Here is a 24,064-nt window from a genome sequence, read left to right as displayed (position 1 = left end):
AGTTTGGTCACTGTGGCCTTTCAGCAGCATTATCCTGGTCAAATGGAGTTCATTTTCCCGGCACAACAACCACATTTCCCAGCGCATTATACTCTCCCAATGTTTCTGCAACAGATTAAAGTGCTGACATACTCTTGATTTACTCCACCACCCACTTTGAATGGTGAGAACAAGGAGATTTAGGTGCCTAGGTCATTTGGGACACCGTGTGAAAAAAAAAAATCACAGCTGACTAAATCACATCTATATCAGAAGCATGCAAAAGAAAACAGCATTCTACTCTCTTTAGTATGACATAATACTGACCTACATCATGTACAGCTAAGTCTAGACTAAATTTGAAATTGAATATTGACAACACCCCACCTTGCAGTGTACAACACCCTCCCCCTTCTACTAGTCCGTAGAGATCCAGTTAGCTTAAAAAAACCTGTAAGACAACATCCAAGAATATTTTTTCAGGGGCTCAGGTTACATGACGGGTTTGACATACTGTTCCCACAATATGAAGCCTACTTGAATGTAAAAGGCAAATATTTTCAGTGCATAAGGCAGAGGCACCCCATTTATTTTCCATGTAAAGCTCTAGGGTTGAAGAGTAAACAAATATTTAGAGTGCGATACCCTCCCCTTTAAATGTAATGCTAACCATGTGATAGCTGATATGTAACATTGTTTTTTAAGCCTGAAATAGAAGTGGCCACTTGTTTTGTTATGATCCTTTTCGCAATCTGAGCAGAGGCTAAAATAGCAACTACATCTAACTATCATGTTTGTCAGGAGTAAGCAGTAATCTATGATTTGTCCCCAGTGTGATCGAGCAGCTTAGCAACTGAAAAATGGTAATCACAACTTGTAAACAAAAAAAAAAAAAACCTCCAGTCTGGTTCTCTTCTGTTTGGTCCTGCATTTAGTAGGTGGGATGTATTCAGCTTTTGTTGAAGTCCTGAAAAGGAAGCAGCAACTAAAACAAAATCAAGAAGCTTATGTACTAAAGGGAAATGTGGGCATGCCAGGGGAATACAAAACAATTTGGCTGAACACCAGCAGGGATATATTTGTACAAAATCCGCTGCAACCTATTACTGCAACATATCTGCATCAAGGACCTGAGCTGCTCAGTGAGCCAAATAAAGAACCTCCAAGGTGGGGGACAACTCTTTCTTTCTCTCAGTTTGCATGGCTAATATTTTCTCACATACAATGAGGGCAGAGGGTAGGTGTTACAACTTACAGCTGATAGATGATATCCAAAGTAGTTTAAAAATCTTCTCCAAATACAGAACACTACCTATTTCAAATATGTGATTTCAGACCTATGCTTATATTTAAGTGAGAGTAAAGTTAACTTTAGTTCAAATTTTCTCAGGTAGAGGTGCTAGTCTAAAAATCTATTTGAGTGAAATTACAAAAGTAATTCATTTCAAGTTTACTCAAAGTGCTAAGTAGCTACTTCTGATGCCTGAGGGGGTTGTACAGTAAAATATGATCTTTCCTTCATATGCAGTGACAAGAGAATATCAATCTTCAACCAGGTTGTTCAGGTAGAGTCACAACTTTAGAATAAAGTGAAATGCAACATCTGTTTCTGGATGTGATGGTGAATCATCTGCTCACTATCTGACCATCCTGCACAGTCAAAGCCAAACTACTGGCCTGTTTCATTTTGCTGACAGAAAGCTTGGACCGTCTGTTTCACAACGGCTTATACAGGCCACTCTAAAAGATTTTAAAAACCCAAATATCTGGTAATTTTGAGAAAAAAAACAAAATTTTCAGATTTAAAAAGTCATAAATAGGTCGTGCCTGAGGCTCATTTCCCCACATGTCACTGCCCTACTTTCCCATTCTTGTTCCTGACTATCCACCTTCCCTCTCTCTGAATAAAGGCATAAAGAGGCCAGTGATATATCTTTAAAAAGAGTCATGAATCTATTTCGAGAAAAAATATACCAAAACTTCAGGGTTGAAAAAGTTGTACATTTTGAGAAAAAAAAAAAAATTCAGGTTTCAAAAGAAAACCAAAATGGTCAACTTTTTTAGATTATAAAATAGAAAATGGCCAATTGCTTTTTAAAATCATACCAGATGAAGTTGTTTTCCTAGCACAAGCACTGCAGTTAAGAGTCTGATTATACTTGGACTGAGCAACAAGAAAATACTTTTGATTTGAGCGCAGACTCATCACAAGATCATGATCATCTGGACTTTGGGGAGACACTTCAGTAAACTCGGACTACCCAATCACTGTTTGACGGTTTAGTTTCTTGTGACTCATGACTTCATTCATGACTTCAAACACTTGGCATTGATGACGTCATTAAGGCACGTTTGTGACTTTTTAAACTCTAAAATGTCAAGTAATTTCTATAAATGCAAGACTTTTTACATTGAAAAATTCCAAAATTTGGTTTCTCATACATTTACAACTTAATAATAGAAAAAATGACAAGCATTTTCCCCCAGATGTCCCCTTTTTCCTCATATTAGATTATCTTTATGTATTTTTAGAGTGGCCAAATATGCCTTCTTACATTTTGACTTCTAGTTTAATTTTTTCTCATTAATGGATGCTTTTGAAAATGTAGTGAAGTACAACACTTCCCCCAAGTTAACTTGTCAAAAACTGCTCAGAAAGTACAACTACACAAAAAGCTACTCAACCACAGTAGCATGAGTAAATGTAATTAGTTCATTTCCATCTCCGTGTCTACTTTATGTTGAATTCAGCTTGATGTTACAGGTTAACAATGATTTTGATAAGAAACGAAGGATAAAGATAGTGAGGACAGACATCTTCAGTGAAAGCCTGAATTATAGTGGACTGACTGCTCCTATATTGTCTATTTTGAATCATTTCTCTGTTCCTTTTCAATGTCTACTGAAGGCTGAACACAAGAGAAACACAAGCTTTACTTCAGTGTATCAGAGGGATCCAGTCTGCAGGTGTGGTGAAAACATTGGCAGAAACCAAAGACATTCCTTCCTTTTAGTTACAGTATACTGTGTTTAACATTTCCTTGTGTACAAGCAAACAGGGAAACACCACCGACAGCTTCCTTGCTACAGCCAGCACTACCCAGTATTTGACTGGTGTGTGTTAATAATCTCCCACTTGGGTGGCAGGGGGTGTGTCAGTGTATACAACTGACTGTGTGCTCATCCCAAACATCATAGCCACCTGACAGCTGAATGAATCAAGAGTTAGTGGTGAACAGCAGCCACACCTGTTTCCCATAACCCCGGCACTCCTTTCCTGGGGGATTCAGCTGCTGACTGTGCACATCCTGCATGTATACCTCTTTAGAGTGAGCTGTGAAGCACAGTGTATCCAAATGACCCCAGCCTCCATCACAAACTGTGATGTGTTGTTTCAGGGGAAAACCCTGACTCCTGAAAACAGCAGGCAAAAAAAGGTTTTAAAGGTCTCCCTCTGTTCATTCACAGTAGGTAATTAAGCATGGAAATATCTGGAAGCCATTTTTACAGTCAGTTTCCTTTGACTCAGTGATTAAACGGTCAATTCCTGTCTATCCAAGATTTAATCAGTTGACAAGACATGCAAGCTTATAAGCATTAAAAGTTATCCAAATATTATTATTTTCAATGCATTTTTTGCATGTTCCCTCTTCTACTTACAGTTTAAAATGGCTTATTTCCAGTGAACTGTGGTCTCTAATGACTGGTAACTCCCAGTATAGGCCTTGGTAGGAAGTACAAAATTATGAATGTGACCAAAGCACTGACTGGCCTTGACAACCAGACAGTCTGGTTAAAGTCTGATGCTGGCGGGACTCTATTTTTGTATCTTTATCGTTAAATCAAATGGAAACTCCAATTTTGTCAACGAGTTAGTCTGCCTTTTTAATACTAACCTCCTTATCCTGTAATTGGAACTAATCCACAAGCCATTTACTTCAACAAAAGATGCAAATCTTTAAAAGTTATACTAAGCTACACTGAAAATGGTGAGACATTTCCTCACAGTTGGTTATTGTAGTTTTCTTGACAAACATTACTCATAGATAAGTAAACGTGCAGTGCTTCTGTTGGTGAGCTACATGTTATTTATGATTTCATTATTGTCTGAGTTGTATGACTTAAAATAACCTGGTGGCAACAGTAATGATGATGTTGGTGCATGTCCCCACAACCAATGAAAGATAACGGTTACTTATCACAACTGTACAGTAGAGACAATAAAGGATATTATCCCTTATGAAGGTAAAATACTCTCAAGAAAATTAGTCATGATGGTCATAGTCATTTTAATCCTGTTTTTAAGGATCAAAAATTGGAAGAGTTACCACAATATTGACAATGTATTTGTGCAATTTGGATATTTTGAAAATGCTTATTTGTATTTTTGAAACGGTGGATTGCTCAGGTGGGAGAGTGTCTTTGGCCCAAGTGAAGGAGTTTAAGTATCTCTGGGTCTTATTCACGAGTGCGGGTAGAATGGACAATTTTCCGGCTGATCTTTATCCCAATCCTCACCTATGGTCATGAACTCCGGGTAATGACCAAAAGAATAAGATCACGGGTTCAAGCAGTTAAAATAAGACTCCTCAGGAGGGTGGATGGGCTCAGCCTTAAGGTAAGTGTGAGGAGCTCAGACATCCGGAGGAATCTCAAAGTAGAGTGGTGCTTTTTCGCCTTGAAAGGAACCAGTTGAGGTGGTTCAGGCATCTGCTCAGGATGCCTCCTGGTTGCCTCCCTGTGGAGGTCTTTAACGCACATCCAACTGGAAAGAGACCCAAAGGTAGACCCAGAACAAGATGGAGGGCTTAAATATCTAATCTGGCCTGGGAACGCCTCAGAATCCTCCAGTAAGAGCTGATAATTAAAATGAGTAGGGATGCATGATATTAAAGGCATGACATCAGCATTGGCTGATATTAGCTTAAGCTAATTATTGGTATCAGCAGATATGATAATGTTTGCCAATATTTACATCTGTCAGTTGTAAAAACTGGCATTATGTATAAATAAGTTGGTGGGGTATTAGGCCAGACCAGCAGACCTACATCAGCTGAAGTCTTATTCTTTGTTCTCTAAGTGCTGGCATTTCCGATACTGGCAAAATCCAAAATTGTGCACTCCTAAAAAATGGAGATGTTTGTGGGAGAATCATTTCAAATTCAGTTGAATACATATTACAACTGTTAAGAGAACAAGTCTAAAGTTAAGAACATACCCAGGAAACAGTCCAAATTTAGCACTACTTATTTAAGATGGGGTCATTACAGCGGCAGGTAAACCATGTAAATTTGGCTGGTGGAATATGGCTAATGTTAGCTGTGCTAGCACTGCTGGCCTTCCATCCTCCTTGCAGGTTAATGTCCACATTCCTGTATGGAATGTCACCACTCAGTGCTTTGCTTATTTATTAGTATAACCTGACAAAATTTACACAAAACTTTATCACAATTTTCCCAATGCAAGATACTATCGATGCTATCAGTTGAACATTGTTTACTTGAGTTAATACAGCATGGCAGTAGCCATTAACAGGAGCCAAAGTGACTACTAGTGGCAGTTGGCTTCCTTACGGTGTGGACAGAGTGTTTGACCAGGATTGTGGGCCAGAACTGTTTAAAAATGTTAAGAATTAGATTAACTGACCAGTACTTTTGGTGCCAACTACCAAGGGATGGCACATTTCATTGTTTAGCCAGCTAACTGTCCACATCCCTGATTAAAGTAACAGATATTGGGTCATTTGAAAACATTTGGTATCAAAATGCATCAAATTATAAAAATAAAAAAATAATATATGCTTGTATTTTTTAGTGTGATATGGGCATTGTTTTAGTAAGGGTAGTTGTGGGTTGAACAGGTTATTGCTATCAGTCCTACATGTGTTTGTGAAAGCAGTGGGCTGAGGGTAATCAAGTCCAAGATGAGCTAAAACTGGGGGTTGCAGCTCTGAATTTACTAATGGACCACAAGGGAACAGCTTGCCACACAATGCATCTGACAGTCAGTCACATCTGTCGGGGGAGAGGAAGCAAAGGGTGGAGTCAACAGAAGCTGGTGACCACAGGCTGCTCCCTGAACCCCACACACACAGCCTCCGTGTCCCACAATAAAGCAGCCAACTCATCTGCTGATGGCCTTCCTTCAAAAAGAAAACACTGCATGCATTTAATGTGATTAGGAGTTTTCCGCCTGCTGCTTCACAACTGAGATTTCAGATTAAATGAGAGGATCAGATGAATGCTACAGCTGAGACCCACAGATGTGCATCCAAAAGCTACTTTAAAAACCCTCTCTTGTGTATAATTCTAATAACATATAACTAATGTAGATAATTACACCAGACACTGGCAAGTGTTTACTTCTAGGGGCATATTTAGTCAAGGACTTCACCTAGTCATACTTCAAATTAATAAAATCAGCATTTTGGAAAAGGCTTACTAATTAAGTACCAAGTGCACCAATATAAATTCTTTTCAGACTATCATAGCATAAGATGTCCAGTACATTAAAGGGTTAAAAACTATTTTGACCTTATCTGCCCTATTCCACTGGTGACTGAGCAGCTTTTGACTAAAGATTACCATGGCAAATGTACTTTCTTAACTACATCTTACTGTCAATTAATAACAACTGAAGTGCATTAACCTCAATAAAATCCAAATTTGCTCCGTCAGTGCACTCCTTCCAATCTATTTCTGTTTTGGGTCTGTAATTTAGGTGGCTCCATTACATTATTTATTTAGATTATGAATCATGCAGCCCCAAGAGAAGAAACCGCAAAACTATGGTCTTCAATTACAGACCTTAGTGCCTGTAGCCACGCCCTGAATGAATCCCCTCCTCACAGTCCTGTCTACGCTACAGGGAATCTGAAAATGACACAGTAAAGGAAGCTGGCACCAGCCCTGTTTTTGACACAAAGTCCTCCCCCCTGCACACTTGTGATCTGCTAAAACACACAACAGTAGGTTTGGCCACATGGGCTCTAACCATATGTTATGGAGAGTCCGAGACCTGCATGCTTCTCTCTTCAAAACCTGACACCAAACCTAACCTTTCACGGGCTAGTTTGTCCTCTGGGTTAATCGTCTGCTAATTTGGCTGTCAAGGCAACCAGTTCGACTGAAATACCTGCATACACAGGGCACCAAACAGCACATGTTTCTGGTCTAATCAGCTTAGTTTGTAACAGTGCTTTGTTTATCAGATCCCTATTGATTTATGAACCTGTGTTTAGTGGGTAGACACAGAAAAGGAATGGTATGAAGAGGACTCTGTAAAAATATGTGTTGCAAGTGTTTGGGGATGCTGCAGAGTGAATTTTGACAGATGAATCTGCCTGACTGATATATCTGCCACTGTTATCATCTAGCAAATACTACTTTGAGACAATGTGTGCAAATGTGTTGAAATGTTTATGCTTTAAAAAAAAAAAAAATACACTAATTCAATCCAAAGTTTCTCCATTAATGCATGTATTTCCAATTTTTATCTTTGCTTTGTCTTTGACAACTTAAAAAAAAAAAAAAACTGTTTTAGTAATGCTTGTCAAAGAAAGTTGGTTACGTTACATGTTTGAAAAACATGAGTATTAGCACACATATTATCAAGTCTGTTTGTATGTTTAGATCGGAAATAACCTAAAGAAGGCAGTGAAAATTCAACTACTAGCTTAAATTGTGTTAGTATTAGTTGCTTAATAAAAGCTTTTCTGAGTTTTTCTCGGTTCCATCTTAGACTTGTTTCTCTATTTGACCATCAAAAGCTGTAAAGACCATAATTAAAAAAGACTTACGATTTCAGTGCAACAGTTTTAATGCCTAGAACAGCTGCCACATGGCAGGTGGCAGACAAAGTGAGTTAAAATTAGCCTCAATTTACATTTTTTCTTGGAAAAGAGTGATAATTTGGGCTGTTGAATTACATTGTGAGTTTTTTAACACTGCTTACCTGTGTATAAGACAAAATCAGTAAAGACAGAAAAGCCAGTATTTACCACAGATATATCAGCTGCAGATATCAACCTAGATCCCCTGTAAATATTGGACTTATGCAGGAATCATTTCATGAAGTTTAAGACAGGACCAACAGGCATACACCAGCTTGCATCCTTAGTTCTTCAAGTTTAAATAATGCTTAAAGGACTTAAATTTATGTCTTTATTCATCCTTAAAGATTTTTTGGTCAATCAGATGCATTTCATTAAAAATAGTAGAGCTTGGGCCTAAGACAGTACCAAAGATGTAACGAAACAAGGAAAGGACAAAACATGCATGTTTTTAAAGAGTCTCATAAAAGATTTGGCACAACTTTTTTTCACATCCATAACCCACTGAAAAGGGCTTTGCGACCCATTTTTGGATCCCGACCGGCCAGTTGAGAAATACTGCTTTAGAGGACTTAAGTTTTTGGTATGAACAACATCTTTGTATCAGTATCCATAGTGGTATTGGCTAAAATCAATTAGTAAACACAGGCATATCTGATATTGGCAACAACAACTGATGTGAAATCTAAAATGTGAATATTTGCAGACTGCCCTACAGTTCTACTGTTAGTCTGACAAAACAGGATACAAAATGGTTAATTAATTGCAGACCCATACTGAAGGTCTTGGCTAGTGTCTGGTTTTAAGATGCAGTTTTGCAACGTCCATACTAAGGAGCATGTCACTTACTACAGGTATTCATGCAGACAAAGGTTTATGGTGCTCTTTGAGAAACTGCTACCACTGCATATCTGAGCTAAGCTTTTGTTGCCCTTGGAAAAAGAAACAAATGGTGCGCTCCTGTGAAGTATTAACTTTAGTGTCCATCAGTATTTGTCTCTTATTTTGTCTTAGCAGGCCTGTCATATGTAGTAATCCCAGCAGAGACCTCCAGCTGCACTTCTGGGGACAGTACAGTGACTGGAAGGTGCTCTCCCTCCCTCTCTCTCTCTCTCTCTCTCTCTCTGGCTGTTCTGGCATGCAGCCCAACTGCAGGTCAATACTTCCAGAGACTGTGCGACTGCAGTGCCTCTCTTGAAATATGTCTTCATTTCCCCTGCCACCTCTCACGCCCAAAGCGGGAGCAGTCTGTGCTGCCTCTCCTCTCCTGTATCACATAACGTTTATCTCCCCATCTGCATCCAACAGCTCGGCAAACTTTTCACAAAGGAGCTCCTCTTCGCTCAGCACAAGTGACACCCAGAATACTCAATTTCGTTTCTATTTTTGTACACCGAGGATCGCTGCTGCTCCACAATGAGTTTCCAGCCATCTGAGAGTGGAAGAAACCAGTCGGCAATTCCCCTCCACTCCCTGAGTAATGAAAGCTAAGTCATGATGTGACAAATTGAAAGAAAGGTTAGCTAGAAAATGTGCCACCAAATCAGTGCTGCGTGAAAAGTTACCTCTTGTCACGAGTTGAGTCTTGGCGGCTGAAAAATTCTAATTTTGTTAGCTTGTTGGAAACAGAAACAGCTCTCAGAGGTTTAAGTTGACAAAAACTGTTAGTGACGTTATAGAAGTTGTATTCAATGGGGTTTAGCTAACGGTTAACTGACGCAAGCAGCTACTTTCCAGCCGACGTAATGTGAGATTAACGGTCCCACAAGAACCGTTAGCTTAAATAAAGCTAGCAATCTTAAACTAAACACAATCCACTTCAACAAAACGAGGACTAGCCGGGTTTTCCGTTTTAAATCAGTGACTTAACGGCAGAGACCGCGAGCTGCTCCACCGCAACTTATTTCAGTAGCCCCCAAAAGTAGCACGAGCCCCATATGACAAAGGAACCGTTAACTCACAGGTAAGTCCGTACAAGGTGAGAAGTGTCGTTAAAAGTCGCAGTCCGTTTGGTGGCAAAGTCGTCCTGAGCGGGGCTCTTTTCTCCATGATTCCTGACTGTTTTGTGCGCTGTGGCACTCTAGAATCCGTCCTCCTCCTCGCTCGTCCCTGCTCTCTCTGTGGCTGGCTGGCTCGCGCTCCTGGAGAGCTGTTCTCCATAGCGACCGATCCGCGTGGGCTGTACCACTTCTGCAGGACAACAAAGTGCAACTCATGCAGCCTCGGCACGCACACACACGGTCCTAATCACCCCCCCATCTGATATGATCAGTCCATACTTTATTACGGGACACTTCTGAGATGTAATAGGTTACAGTGATAGAGTTGTATATCTTTTGTCCCCTAGTAGTGACTATGCAGTGTCTACTAAAAGTATTCTCATTCTCAGTTAAAAGGCGATATTAAATTCTCTCTAAATCAACATATTAAAATGAACAAAAACAAATTTGAATGGTGTAAGAAAAAATATATGTATCTTAACTCAGTGGTTCTCAACTGGTGGGTCAGGACCCAAAAGTGGGTCGCTGAGTTGTTTTCAGTGGGTCATGAAAATCTGTCTGGACAAAGGAATTGTGGCATAAGTCTATGATGTATAGAAGCCCTAGGCCAGGGGTGTCCAAGCTGTGGCCCTTGGGCCAAATGTGTCCCTTGGTACATTTTTTGGCCCCCAGCAGATTCTAGAAAATAGAATGAAACATGGCCCACATAAGCACATGAAGCTTGGACTCGACTTTTTAGTACTTCTTGACACTAGATGTTAATGCTTTGTTCATTCTGTAAACAGACATTTTGACAAGTAGAATTTGTTGGCCCGTTTTTTTCTTTTTACATGACCAAATTGAGACGAAAAGATAAATGGTGATTTTTTTTTTCACTAACAACTGAAACAATATTTCGATTCACAATGCCCAGACTAATAAAAACAAAAAGTTTACAGCTGTGAATAGCAACATGAAAACCACGCATTTGCTCTGCTTTCTGGTTGTTTCGAGTTCCGTATTTATAAAGCATACTTTCTCAATCATCTTTAAGCATCAACATCCCTAGAAAGGAAACAAGTTATTAGCGAACCCCCTCTCTGCTGCAGAGCATCGCTCTCATCCTGACCAAAGTGGATCCAGCACTAGTCAAGGCTAACTAGGCCTCCCTGGAATCTGACTGGCCTCCCAAATTCATACTATTTGCCTTGTCAGCTATTAACAAGCAACTTAAGCTTGCTCCTCTGAGCATATCTTAACCTTCACTGGACAGGTCTACTAACTTAGAAGTCAAAAGAGGTCCTGATATTTTTCTGTTACGGCCTTCAGTAAAAACAGTTTGGACACCCCTGCCCTAGGCAGAAACAAATAATACATTTCATGTCACTGCTGCTACTTCTCTTTCCAGGAGAAATTGAGGATAAATTGATACAGTTCTTGAGATTTTGATTTGTATTTCTCTTTGGATAACAAAGCTGGTTTTCCCAACATTATTTGTTTATAGATAAAGATCTCGAGAAAACAACCAACATTAACTTATGGCTAAACAGAGAGAAGCACAACACGTGGCTTAGGGCTTCACGTAGCTAACAACTTAGACTTTTTTGTCAAATTCATTTTTCCAAGACAGTATGGCTGCAGGCTGTTCATCTCTGAGACACTGTATATCTCAGAACAGAAATATACACTAACACATAAACAAAATCAGATTAAACTTCCATTTATGGTTAGGGTAAAGGTTTCAGTGACAATTAGGATGCCAAAAGTTAAAGTTAAAAACCCGCCTGGCAAACTGTTTACTAAAGCCGAGTACAGTCTGCTTACAAGAAAAAAGCTCGTCCTTCATAGAAACCGTTCTAGAAAACATAGCTAACGTAGCTCCGTTAGCTGCATAAGCTATGTAGATAACAGAGCAATGTAACTAAAACTGAGTAAATGTACATAGATTTAGTCGCAGCAGTAGCTTGTAAAAGTAGCATAAATACAGCAGAAGTTTCAGAGGGGCAGTTTTTAAAAACATTAGGGATGACAGAGAAAAGCAGCTGCCCTTAGGCCCCAAACCTCAAGGGGCCTCGGAGCCTCTTAGTTCACCATGTGGCAATTAGTGTCAGTAATCTGATTTAGCAAGCATTAGGTTGCTTTATACTGTTTGCAAAGCTAATACTCAACATTGACTGACATAATAAGGGACCTGAATTGACACTGGCTTTGTTGCTTTAATTTTGAGCCTCCTCATTGGTGCAGGGCCTTAAATAAAAATGTGGTATAAAGCATTTAAAAATTGAGTATGGGGCACTCACATTATGCACATTCTCTCATAAAAAGGGAAAAATCAAATTAAGACAACATAATCCTTTATTTCTCAAGCTCACATAATTATCATACAGAGGAAGACACATTTGTCAAGGTCACTTTTGGCTGCTTAAAGATTAAAATGACCACACATGGAACAGAAAACATGGATAACATATATAAATACATATCTTCATGTATGTTATCCCACTTTTGTTTAAAAAGACTGATAGACGTGAAATTTGGCATGGATCCATGGGTAATCCTGTTCCATCGGTACACTTGTGAAAATGGGCGTTTTTCCTGCACATTATATGGCAGTCAAACCATTTATTGTAAAATAACTGTTTACTTGTTAAACATGATTATATTCTTCACAGCAGTGGCTGAAGGGATAAAAGGTTCATTGTGTTGCCCAAGGAGACAGTGAACATTTATCTTTTTTTGGCAGGTCCCATGGGTGTTTCAACAGTAATACATGCAACTGGTTAAACAGAAGCCTTTGTGAGGAGCATGCTGAAACTATTTACTAATGAAGGGTCTGAATCAGAAAGTTATAATACATTAATTATATACATGCATTTATACATATACATTATATACATTTATAAGGGCCCTAAGACTCAAATTTAATCTGAATGTGAAAATCAAAATGGGTTTACAAAGCATGTTTGGGTACTAAATTCAGTCAGTGTACTCTGGGGAGAGCTCTCTGGGGCTCACCCAATCTGGGGACCAATGGAGGTGCGCAAATTCATGGTCGATTGTAAAGGTACTGGGTGATAACCATATTTTATTTTTCACCTCATTAAAAAAAAAAACACCTTTATCAAAGCAACAAATACTCTTTTAATTAATTTATGCCATAGTTTATGGGCCTCTTCATAATGTAAACCCCTTTTCTATAAACAGGTTTAAAATGGGTTAAAATGTGAAGGAAATGTGGTGAAATTGGATTAAAAAGTGGCAAAAATGGGCCAAAAGAGGAAAATATTGGTTAACAGAGGCAAAAAATAGGCGGAAAGTGGCACACCTTGGCCTCAAGTGGCAAAAATAGGGAGATAAAGTGGTGGAAATTGGTTACAAGTGGCAATATGGGTTTAAAGTCTCAAAGAGGGCATACAGAATAGGTAATTGCAGTTAAAATAGGGTAAAATGGGCATACAAAGTAGTTTAAAGGGTTAGTAGCAGCAGAAAGTGGGTTAAAAGAGATAACAACAGACAGATGGGGGCAAAAATTGGTTAAAATGATCAAAAACCGGCAGAAAAAAAGGGGTGAAAATGGGTTACACGTGGCAAAATGGGCAGAAAAGGTGGGGAAATTAGAATAAAATGCCATAGTATTCAGTATTCCTCTTATCAAAACAGAAATAAAATGGGTTTATATGGGCAGAGAAAGTGGTGAAATTGGATTAAAAAGTGGCAAAAGTGGATCAAGAGAGGCAAAAATAGGTTTACAGAACCAAAAACGGGTCAAAAAAAGTGGTGGAATAGGATCAAAAAGTGGGTCAGAGGAGACAAAAATAGGCAGAAAGTGGTACAAAATGGAACCGATGGGCATAAACGAGGAGATAAAGTGGTGGAATGTGGTTAAGTGGCAAAAATGCATCTAAAGTTGCATAAATGTGTGCAAAAGGTGGTGGAATAGGATTAAAAAGTGGTTTAAGTCATAAAATGGGTTCAAAGAGGGAAACATCGACAGAAAGTGGCAAAAACAGTAAGAAAAGTGAATAAAATTGCTGAAAAGTGGCAAGACAAGCACCAATGCTGCTGATCCAGCACACAGACATTGATGCTATCAATAAATCACAACTGGATGTGTCAGAGGCCCAGTGAAATCTGTGGGCAGGCCTGGTTGTTGGAAAAAATCATAAGAAATAAACAGCCACAAGGGGGTATCAGATTTTTTTTAACAATTAGTGGCCAAATTTCTACAGTGCTACACTGTAACAATGGAAACCCTACAAACATCATGATGATAACCACATATTTTGTTGATAATGTGTAGCCAACGTTTTAAACTTCTTCCATAACTGTGGGGGAAAATGAGGAAGAGAATGCCAAAGTTAATATAAACCTGAGGAGATCAGGTCTGAAGGACAGAGCAGTCACATGCAGCAGCAAGCTTCGCTGGTTCCTCAGCTGGAAAAAGTAGAAATGTGAGTTTAAACGCAGACACACCGAAACTCCTTTTGTCCTAAAACGTAGTGGAAATGAAACTCACTCTTGCATTGTTCTTTTTCTTTGAGATAATTACAGCTTTTACACATTCAGGAATCCAGCGTTGTGTGCAGCACAGTGTTATTATCATGCACTGAGCTGATGAACATGCTCCCTCAGCACTTTCAGGGGAACATCATATTTTTTCACTGATGATAAGCAAAAATCCTCCTTTCAATGTGATTCCCTCATATTGAGCTGCACATTTCACTCGGCAGTGACGTCTTCATAGCCTGTATTAGTGTCCTCATCCGAGGGACATGAACTCTCCAGGGAGCCTCCATCTCCTGCAGAATTTAACCCCCTTTACTCTTCCAGCGCTAAGGCCCAGCTTCAGCGTGATTAAAGCATGACCCATGATGTGTCACCACACTGTACCCCCTGCCTCTATACCCTCCGGTGGTTTATTTATACCCTCAAAGAGCCATAAATCCCCAGGTGAAAGTGCTGCCCTTTTCACCAATCAATCTCTCCTCCTGGGCTACTTTGCATTGGAACCGTAAAGTCAGTGCAGTGAGCAGGCTTGTGTGTTTATAAGATGATAAATCACGTCTCATTTTCTCTCGCAAAACAGTTAATGTGTTAATGATATCACCAATTTGGCTGGTATAGCTGCACTGAGGGTTATTCACACCAGTGGCATAACTTGTTCTGCATAAATGCTGCATAAATGCTGAAACCCCCCGTGGGCAGCACTAAATAGTTTATGAGCATTTACGGCCCATGACCTTTCTAATTGTGGTTACCTCACGAAGGTTTTATGCAGCAAAAATACTCCGTAAGCAGCATTACATTTTCCTCCAGGCAGGCGAGGCTGCACTGTGGCACCACCTCCCCTGTGACCAGTGGGTGCACGTCCACACAGACTGTCTGGGACATTTGGTTTTACAGTCTGTGAAAACAGCCTTTGTTAAACACAACATTCCTCACTAGTCACATTGGTGAGCCAGTCTTTGCACACCTCAAAACCCCCCTACCCCCCACCCTATTCTGTAGCCACTCTCATGGTCCCATCCCCTGCCAAGGCTTGACCATCTAGCAGAGAGAGGTCACCTCACTGCTGACGCTACACGCTTGTGTTTACAACTTTAGTGGGTCTTCTCCATAATGAGCTCTCTATGAAATGACACTCTGCAGAGCATGCTGACCTTTAGGAAGGCAGATGTGAACATCATTAAGATGGCGTACCTGTTAAAAGGAATCTTACATCACTGAATCGGGAAAAAAGAATATTTGCAAGTAAGAAGTATGTATCTTTACAGATTTATTTCATTTTTCTCAGATGCTCTAATGCTCTAAAAAGGCATGCAAAAAACAGGCTGACAGAAAAGTGTGTCATGTCATACTGCAGTGCAGGTTTAGAGCTACAATGCTTCGCACAAATCTAAGTATATAGACCATTGTATGCAGCATAAAGGCTTCTAAATCTGGCGCACAAAGTTAAGCACTACTTTGAACACCAAGGAAAATAGTGAAGGTCATTGCTTTTTCAATTAAAAAGAGTTATTACAGGGGAGATAATGGCTCAAATAAAATTATTTCAGTGGACTAGTGCTGAAACTGCAAAGGAAGAGGATCCAACTAAAGCAATAAAAAGGGAACTCTGGTGTGAAGATCGCCACCTGCTGGAATTGAAAGAGAAGTTTTTGCAAGCTGCAAGAATAACTTCATTGTTCCACAAAGTGAGAAATTTGTCTTGGACACTTTCCCCATGCTGCAGCAGTAAAAAGAGATAATATTAAACATCATTCACATTAACATATGACAATGTAGAAATTATTAATTCCAAAAAAGAACTAACATTAGGTTCTTAAAGTATAGTGCAATATTGCCTGCATTATTTGCCACTATATATGAGCTTTACAGATGCAAGAATGAACCTGTTCAGCCTACAACAGGGAACCCCAAACCTCTAACCGGAGGGCATCAGCTCATCCTGAGCTGTATGTATAACATTTACAGTGTCACTGGCCTAAGAATAGCCTGTGTGTGATGTTTACCTTCTACTGTTTCCATGCAGTCTAAATCCCATCAGTTTGGATTTGACTGCACAGACAGATCACCACACCATGCTGCAATACCATTCATGATTAAGCTCTCTAAGACTGCTTGATGAAAATTAAACTAAGTATAAGTTTAAGCAGGAAGACTGTCTCATTTCATCCTTTCATTCATGAATAATCACTCACGTGTCTCCCTTTTCTCTCTCTGTTTCCTGCACTGGTCATCAGCTGGTATGGGTGTCAACATCCCTTTTAGCCATGACCTCCCTCAATCAAGTCATCCGGCTGCGTAATATTTTAAAATATGTTCTCCTCTCCTCCGTAGACAGTCTGTTGTTTCAGTGCAAACAAAGCAACCCTCCTCCACCCCAGCAACCTCCATTGCATCTCATCAGTGTCCAGGTCCAGCTCCTTTGTGCATCCTTTCATCGCCACCTCCAAGTCATCTCTTCGGTGTCTGGGTCAAGCTTCTCAGAGGTCCACTCCTCATCTTATCCTTTCATCACCACCACCAGTGTCTAGACTCCATAGGGGTGTCCTATCCTGCCGTCGACCTCACTGCCTCTTCAACTTCATAAAGACATCTTCGTTGAAGACATTTTTCATTGTAAAATAAATCAACCTTAAACTCGTATCAAGCCTTTCCTTAATGAAATAAACTAACTTATGGTTGAATCTCAACTTGTGTGTCCCAGAGAGGCAAATTATCAATAAAAACACCACAACATTTAAATGAGGAGGATGAAATCCAATGTGATGGTTTGGTTGTGGATGACCACAGGCCTGTGGTCTCAGACTCTCCTAGGGTCAAACATCATCGCCTTTGTCTTACTGACATTCGGAACAAGATGGGTGACCTCACACTAGTTCAAAAAGCTTTTAGTCTCTGAAAAAGTAGTCAAATGCGTCACATATCTTTTTCTGCAGTGATAAAATTGCAGAGTCCTGGGGCACCAGTGGCCTAGTGGTTTGGGGCACACCCCATGTACGCGGTCAGCTCAGGTACGACCTGTGGCGCTTTCCCACATTTCTTCTCAGCTCTCGTCCCCGTTTCCGATTCTATCCACTGTCCTCCGCTGTCAATAAAGGCATAAAAAGTCCAAAAATAAATCTTTAAAAAAAATGGCAGTGTCCTCTGAGAATTGGATTATGTAGTCATTGGGATGAAAACTCCTGCACTCATTAGTATAAAGTAGTGGTGAGCTGTCTCAGCTTTGGGGACCTCAGTGCTTAGGCTTCCATGTTCTAATAAATGGCTGTTAACACTGACATGCTCTTTGAAGCTGGTTTAAAAAAATCTTTAAATAAAGGCTCTCAATTACTTTTGATCCATAAGTTGAGCATTATTTTTTAGTTGTGATCAATCATTGCTTTATAATCCCTTTCAGCACACTAAGGCTAAGCCACCACAGTGTTTCCATGCAGCCACAGTGACATTAGATAAGGACACCACTGCACCTCATTTTACTTTAAAAAAACCTCACAGACAGCCTAGTGGACAAGTCAAAAGTCATCTGCTGCTTCTGGTATCAAACATTGACCTTTTACCTTTTCTATGCCCTTATTTCCTTCTTTATCAAAAACAAGTTCCTCTTCTGTGGTTAACCTCATGTCATGTTCAATATATCTGAAGTCCACTTTTCTTTCAAAATAAAAGCAGGTCTGTATCCAAACAGGAAGTCAATTACCTTAGTTTAGGTCACTAAAAAATCCAAAATGAAACAAAAAGTTTTTTGTTTTTTTTTTGACAATAAAATAATTCTGTCTTCAGTCTTTTAATTAAACGATGTGCTGTATTTAAAAGCTGAGCTAAAACCACCAAATAAAGAGGCAAGTCTTGGTTTGCTGTAAGAACTGGACAACCATATGTTGTTACTAAAACTATACATACAACTTAAGTTACTATAGCAGGTTTAAATGAGGCTGTTTTGAATGGATATGGTGTGCCTTGAGATTTTGACTTGGTCTTTGGTGTGCCTTGGGCCAAAGAAGATTGAAAACTACTGCTCTGTCTGTTTAGGAAAAACAAGTTAAGAGATCTTTAATTAATGCACATCCAGTGTCAGTGATAAGGTAAGGAAATACATTTCACTGTTTACCTAGAACTAGTTTGACAGTTTAGAAAAAGCAAGTTACCCTGAATTGTGTATTTGGGCTTGTAAATAGTAGACATACTATTGTTGTGCTTTAGTGTAGTTATAGGTACTGCAATTAAGAAAATCTATACTTTAATATGAATTGATAGCTTTATTTCAAACATTCAATAAAGAAATAAAAGGTACAAAAAGGATTCATATTTACTCCCAGCAGAATAATGCAGTTTGTTGAATTTCTACACCACATGTATCATCCTTGCTGCCCTGAACACACCTTGGCCTAGCCCAAATCTCAGTTGGAAATCTGTTTTTTTTGTTTGTTTGTTTTTTACAGCATCACAATTTGAGTCATTAATGCTGATAGAGATCTCCCAGTTTATTTCCTCTTGTGTGACAGTGTTAACAGAGGTGACACTGAAGATGAAGTGATGACACAGAGGAGGTTGATTAACGGCCTAAAAGCCCCATAGGGGAGAGTCTGGACATGGGTAATTTGCAGTGAAAGTAAAACTGTTGAGTGAGAAAAAGAGACACAAATAACATGTAAAATGACACCAAATTGAAGATGTTCTCAGAAAGAATTTGTCAGAGGGAATTAATACTGAAGATGAAGATTTGTGCAGATAGTTTTAGCTCGTAAATGAAAGAATTAACAAAAATGTCACCTGCCGAGTGGTTTAATTTCACAAATAAACATTGTTACCAATTATCTGACCTCTGTGAATTTTTACAATATCTCATTAGTGTTCTGGGCTCCAGTCACTTCAGTGAACATAAAATCTCCCAAATACAAACACAATGGGTGCTATGATCACATCATTGGCACCAACATTTACCATGTGAAAACAAGGCAAATGCTGGTTTCAATAAATCCTAATTGTTATGCAACAGAAGGAGTGGAAACTGACTTATACAATGTTTTGCAGTAATGTGGATGAACAGATTTTTGGTCACTCCAGTAAACAAAATGTCTAATTTTAAGGACAAACAAAAACAGGATTTCAAGTTCAGACAAAAAAGTAACCAGATGTACATTTTTTATGAGTTTATCTTTATTACAAGATTTCTGACAAAAAAATGTGCTACACAAGTAACAAAATAAAAAAGACTGAAGTGAAAGCATAATACGCTACCCACCAGAAGCCATTTCAAATACTCAGAGAAATAGTCACAAATGACTAAACACTTAAAAATCACAAGATCCTTAACAGAGACACTGTCCCAAAGTTGGTGATTCATTTTTTTAGCATTGCAGTTTAAGTGCACATATAAGAGACAAATAAGACAGCAAATCACAGAATTGAACATGTTACTGACTCAAAAAATGAGACTTTTTGTATGCCACATATTTGTGTCAGTCTTCCCTCAGATAAGCCTCAGGTATCTCTTCCTCTTCGTTGGTATTCTCTAAGGATGCAGCGTACTGTGCCATCCTTTCAACCTCCATTACTTTAGTCTCAGCCAGCTTCTTATCTGCATCTGCTGACAGTTTACGAGCCTCTTCCACCTGCGTCTCAGCCACCTGAATGTTAGTCCTCATAGTGATGGATGCGTGCTCGGCTCCTGCAGACACACATGTAAACACAGACAGTCCAATTGCTGAGAGAAGTTCAAAGGTTGACATAATATACCACCTCGAGATCAGACATTAGGCATGGTCATTAAGAAGGCCCTCCTGTCCATCATCTCCATTTTGTTTTACACAAAGCAATGCTGAGTGATACCAAATGATCCCCACACCATCTTAAGGTTTACACTGACAGCAGCTGAATAGGAACCAGCATAAACGGCAACACACAAAGCTTTGAGAGGATGATTCAAAGCAAAAATTTGTATTTTTCAAGACATGATCTGTAAGAAACCCCACATCCTGACTGTTTAATCACACAGCAGTGACACTTCCACACACCTGAGGTGTACGCCGCCTCCGCTGCAGTTTCACACAGCCTGACTGCTGTGATCCAGGTTAACTCGAAACGCTTGCATTCATCTTGTCTTTCACTAATCTGTCAGGAAGAGAGAGATATAAACTCTAGTAAGACCCAGTGAGGCTTACACCTTTATTACGTTGGGCCTGCTGTCATATTTATGTTGCTGCAATGAATAAAAAGAAACCTGAATACTTTGTTCAGCTTTGTTATTAGGGAGTTTTTCAAGGAAGGGCATGAAAAACGTACCTGTGCACGCTGGCCAATGATCACCTGCCAGATTGTGTCCTCCTCTGCAGGTGTCAGTTTCCCTAAAGAGTCCAAATACCGCCTTTGAAGAGCTATGAGTGTGTGCACAGCCTGTCAGCAAACACAGTGAACATACATAATTTGCATTTTGAAATCAAACATCAACTGTGGCTGCAAAGCAACACAGAAGATGATTTTCAAGACTTTTTACTGTATTGGATGAAAGTTTCAGACAGAAGTAGGTCTGTAGAATATTTCATATCTAAGCCAGAGGCCTGGTTCTTGAGACAAATTAATAATTGATACTTAAGATTTAATGTTTAATAAGATTTAAGATTTAATGCTTTAATATCTTTTACCTTATACTGGAGTTACAGCTGAAGGTGTACTCAAGATCAAACAAAAACTATACAATACTGCAGAGTTTAGACAAAGCTAAAAGGAAACTTGTCATTGTCTTGTTTTGTCTTACTAACCCAAACTTCTTTTATCCAAGCTCTTTATTTTTAATTTCTTTGTCCCTCTTAAGGAAAAAAACACTAGTTAATTTACCTCTGCATTACCTCAACTAACTTTGCAGTTATAAGTGCTAGTCATTAAACATTAGATTCATATTATACATAGCTTAACATTCCTTACATTTTCCATTATTTCCGCATGGTATAGCTAAATCTTCACATTGCATTAATATGTGTGAACTTCAGCAGAATGTGTGGAGTACTTACAGAATTATTGCCCACACTATAGTAGAATTTGCAAGTTTTTTTATTTGAACATTTCTTCTTATTCTATTTTGAATTTCATGACATGGGAACAAAGAACTCGTACACCCAAAATGTTGTACCCTGTCCTGGCAGCACAGTAGAAGATATTTGCTGAAATTTATTGTGTCCTTATTTTTCACATTATAGTTACAAAAGGCGATGCAGACAAAATACAATGGCTTTTATTGTGAAAAATAAGATAACTATATTAACTAGGTTTACATTCTAAGCATGCAATAAGTGAGCCACATGAGGTCATTCGCAATAGCTAATAAGGAATAATATATTTTTTTAAGTCATTAAATACTTGATTACAAATCATTGGAGTCTAAGAAGTAAAACCGACAGAAGTTTTAAATCATGCCACTTTTATTATTTATGTTGTCTGATGTGTTCCATCTGTGTCACAGTTTAACTGATGTTGGAATAACTGGTGACATTCTGTTTAACATTTTACTATGCTGCTTGCTTGCCAATTTAAAGAATTCATTAGTGCCTTTGGAGACATAAATGATACATCGGAGGAGTCTGATGGGCCTCAAAGTAAATTTACAGAGATGAATATTATAAAATAAATTTTAAGTGACTTTGCAGATACCTGATAAAAACAAACAAAATACATTTCATTGGATCATATTGAAATTCTCAATTTATGAAATAAAAATATGATAAATAAAAGACAAATATTTTGGTCTCATTTTATGATTGCACAAGGGTTTAATTGGGTCCTAGAGGATTTTCAGGTCTTGGACCACAGCATACTGAAGTTTGGGAACTGCTGCTCTATTGTAAATTTTTTGTGTATATGCTGTTGTGCTGAGCTATTAATTGACTTTTGATTTAAATTGTCTTTCAGGATCCTGAAAAGAAGATCACAAAGATTAAATGCACCACACACTCTGTTGCTCTCATTTAGCTGTAGGCTATGTTATGTGTGATAAATGTTTCAGCATTTGTTGTTGTATTTGAGTCAAAAGGATAATCACCGCTACCTCTAAAACATTGCTGATTTATTTTCATTTATCCTTCATAGTTATTATTATTGTTGTTACACATTTTAATAAATATTTATAGATCTTTCTCTTATTGTCATTAATTGTTACTTTTTAAAATATTCAGAAAGTCAATCTAAAGTTGAACTAGAAAATGCCTGTCATACTGATGCTGTAAAATCAATACATAATGTTGTTTAACAATCTTTAACTCAATATCAATCAAATAATCATAACTATGATTTTTTCCCCCCTTGAATTCCTTACAACCTGTGTCAGGGTGTAGTGAATGGCCTGATGAACAGCAAATGATTAATATTGCAAAAGCAGAGTTGAAAGAGTATCTTATTAGCATAAAAGACTCATGAATCATAATATCTAGAGTTGATCTTTTGATATATAACCTTTTTCATGACTGGTATGCTTCCTGATTTATTTATAAACCTTACTGCAACTATCTTGATGGGGCTGGTTTGTTTCAACCATTTGTATTTTAATGTCTGCTTGTGATGAACCTTCCAACTTCATATATGAAGGGTGCATAATTAAAATTGTTGTTATTAGCATAGTATTAAGTCTGAACAGCTAGATATGTGAACAACGTTACTTCCACTTACTTTTGAGTATTCTGTGAAGGTATCTATAAGAGCCAGAGTGGCCTGAGAGAGAAAAGTGCTTGAGCTGTCTGTAACCAGCGATGCTGCTCGTTTGACCAGAGAATCATGAGAGAGATTGTCAACCTGCATGAGAGACACAGAAGAACTATTTCAGGTAAATATAACATGTGAACTATATACTGTGACACTGCACATGCTATAATTTAGCTTTGGTGACTTACCTGTTTGAAAGGTATGGCACATAGACCACCGCCTACGGTCAAAGACGCTATACTGCTGTAAAGAATATTTGTCCATTTCCCCGGTTTTCTGTTGTTATTGACCAGGAAACGAGCAGAACTCCTGGGAGAAAGAGAGCAGTAGTTTAAACTCGAGATGAGCTAATACTATCCTGTTAAATACAGGAAGTGTGCATTAAGTTGTCAGGCACCGTGAGTAACAGCAAGGGTTACTTATATTTTCGATACCCAACTCTCATTAAGTGTCTACTTACTATTAACCCCAGAAACGTAAATAAGAATGCAGACGTTAACTGTTTCATGATGTTAAACTGTAGTCAGAATGTTTCTGCTAGAGTGTGAAAAACAAGTTTAACATAAGCACTGACAGCTTCCAGTTGTCGTTGAACGCAGTATTATGACAAAAGAAATCACTCTTAATTGACCACAAATAAGCCAAAAGCTATATATTATTTTTGGTGACTGACAATTCCGCACAACGATTGTATGTTGAATGATCAACATATTCTTTAAGATATTTTTTCTGTATGAAATTTCCTACCTGAGGAGACGGAGGTAGCTTGTTACCGTCCGTAGCGCGGCCATCTTGGTCCGCCACCATAAAGCGTTCGTCGTCAATGACCAAAGGTTCCACCACAGAGATTTCATGGACTAAACGCTGTCGCCATCTGGCGGGAAAAATAGTATCTAAATTTCGGTATAATGCGAACCAACCAATTGACCCCCAAAACATTTTTTTTTTTTTTTTGTAGCCATGGTTGTTATAGTTTGGGAATTTTTTTTACTTTTATTTTAATTTCGTTTTTACTTACTGTTTTATTTTTTAATAAAAACAAAATATGTCTTCATTTCTGAAGTTATTTGACTGTATCCAT

At 38.6% G+C, this 24,064-nt stretch overlaps 2 protein-coding genes across 3 annotated transcripts in view; both read right to left on the bottom strand.

The window, feature by feature from the left end:
* Positions 1 to 9,979, bottom strand: part of nectin3a (nectin cell adhesion molecule 3a) — a 44,418-nt gene extending 34,439 nt beyond the window's left edge. For both annotated transcript variants that reach the window (XM_041806216.1, XM_041806218.1), the window contains exon 1: positions 9,772 to 9,979. In XM_041806216.1, coding sequence (XP_041662150.1) covers positions 9,772 to 9,970 — 199 coding nt within the window. In that variant the 5' untranslated portion in view covers positions 9,971 to 9,979. The remainder of the gene's footprint in view (positions 1 to 9,771) is intronic.
* A 9,451-nt stretch (positions 9,980 to 19,430) lies between these two features.
* LOC121516205 (diablo homolog, mitochondrial-like) lies at positions 19,431 to 23,810 on the bottom strand. The gene is made up of 6 exons (XM_041797343.1): positions 23,731 to 23,810; positions 23,172 to 23,292; positions 22,951 to 23,073; positions 20,578 to 20,688; positions 20,310 to 20,406; positions 19,431 to 19,963 (listed from the first exon to the last, which is right to left on the bottom strand). Exons 1-6 carry the CDS (start codon positions 23,772 to 23,774, stop codon positions 19,755 to 19,757), a joined length of 705 nt encoding a protein of 234 aa, XP_041653277.1. The 5' UTR covers positions 23,775 to 23,810; the 3' UTR covers positions 19,431 to 19,754.
* Between the last annotated feature and the right edge of the window lie 254 nt (positions 23,811 to 24,064).

This window comes from Cheilinus undulatus, linkage group 2 (assembly GCF_018320785.1).
Source record: "Cheilinus undulatus linkage group 2, ASM1832078v1, whole genome shotgun sequence".
Lineage (NCBI taxonomy): Eukaryota > Metazoa > Chordata > Actinopteri > Labriformes > Labridae > Cheilinus > Cheilinus undulatus.
The sequence above is the reverse complement of the archived record's forward strand: the minus strand, read 5'-3'. Positions and strand labels throughout refer to the sequence as shown.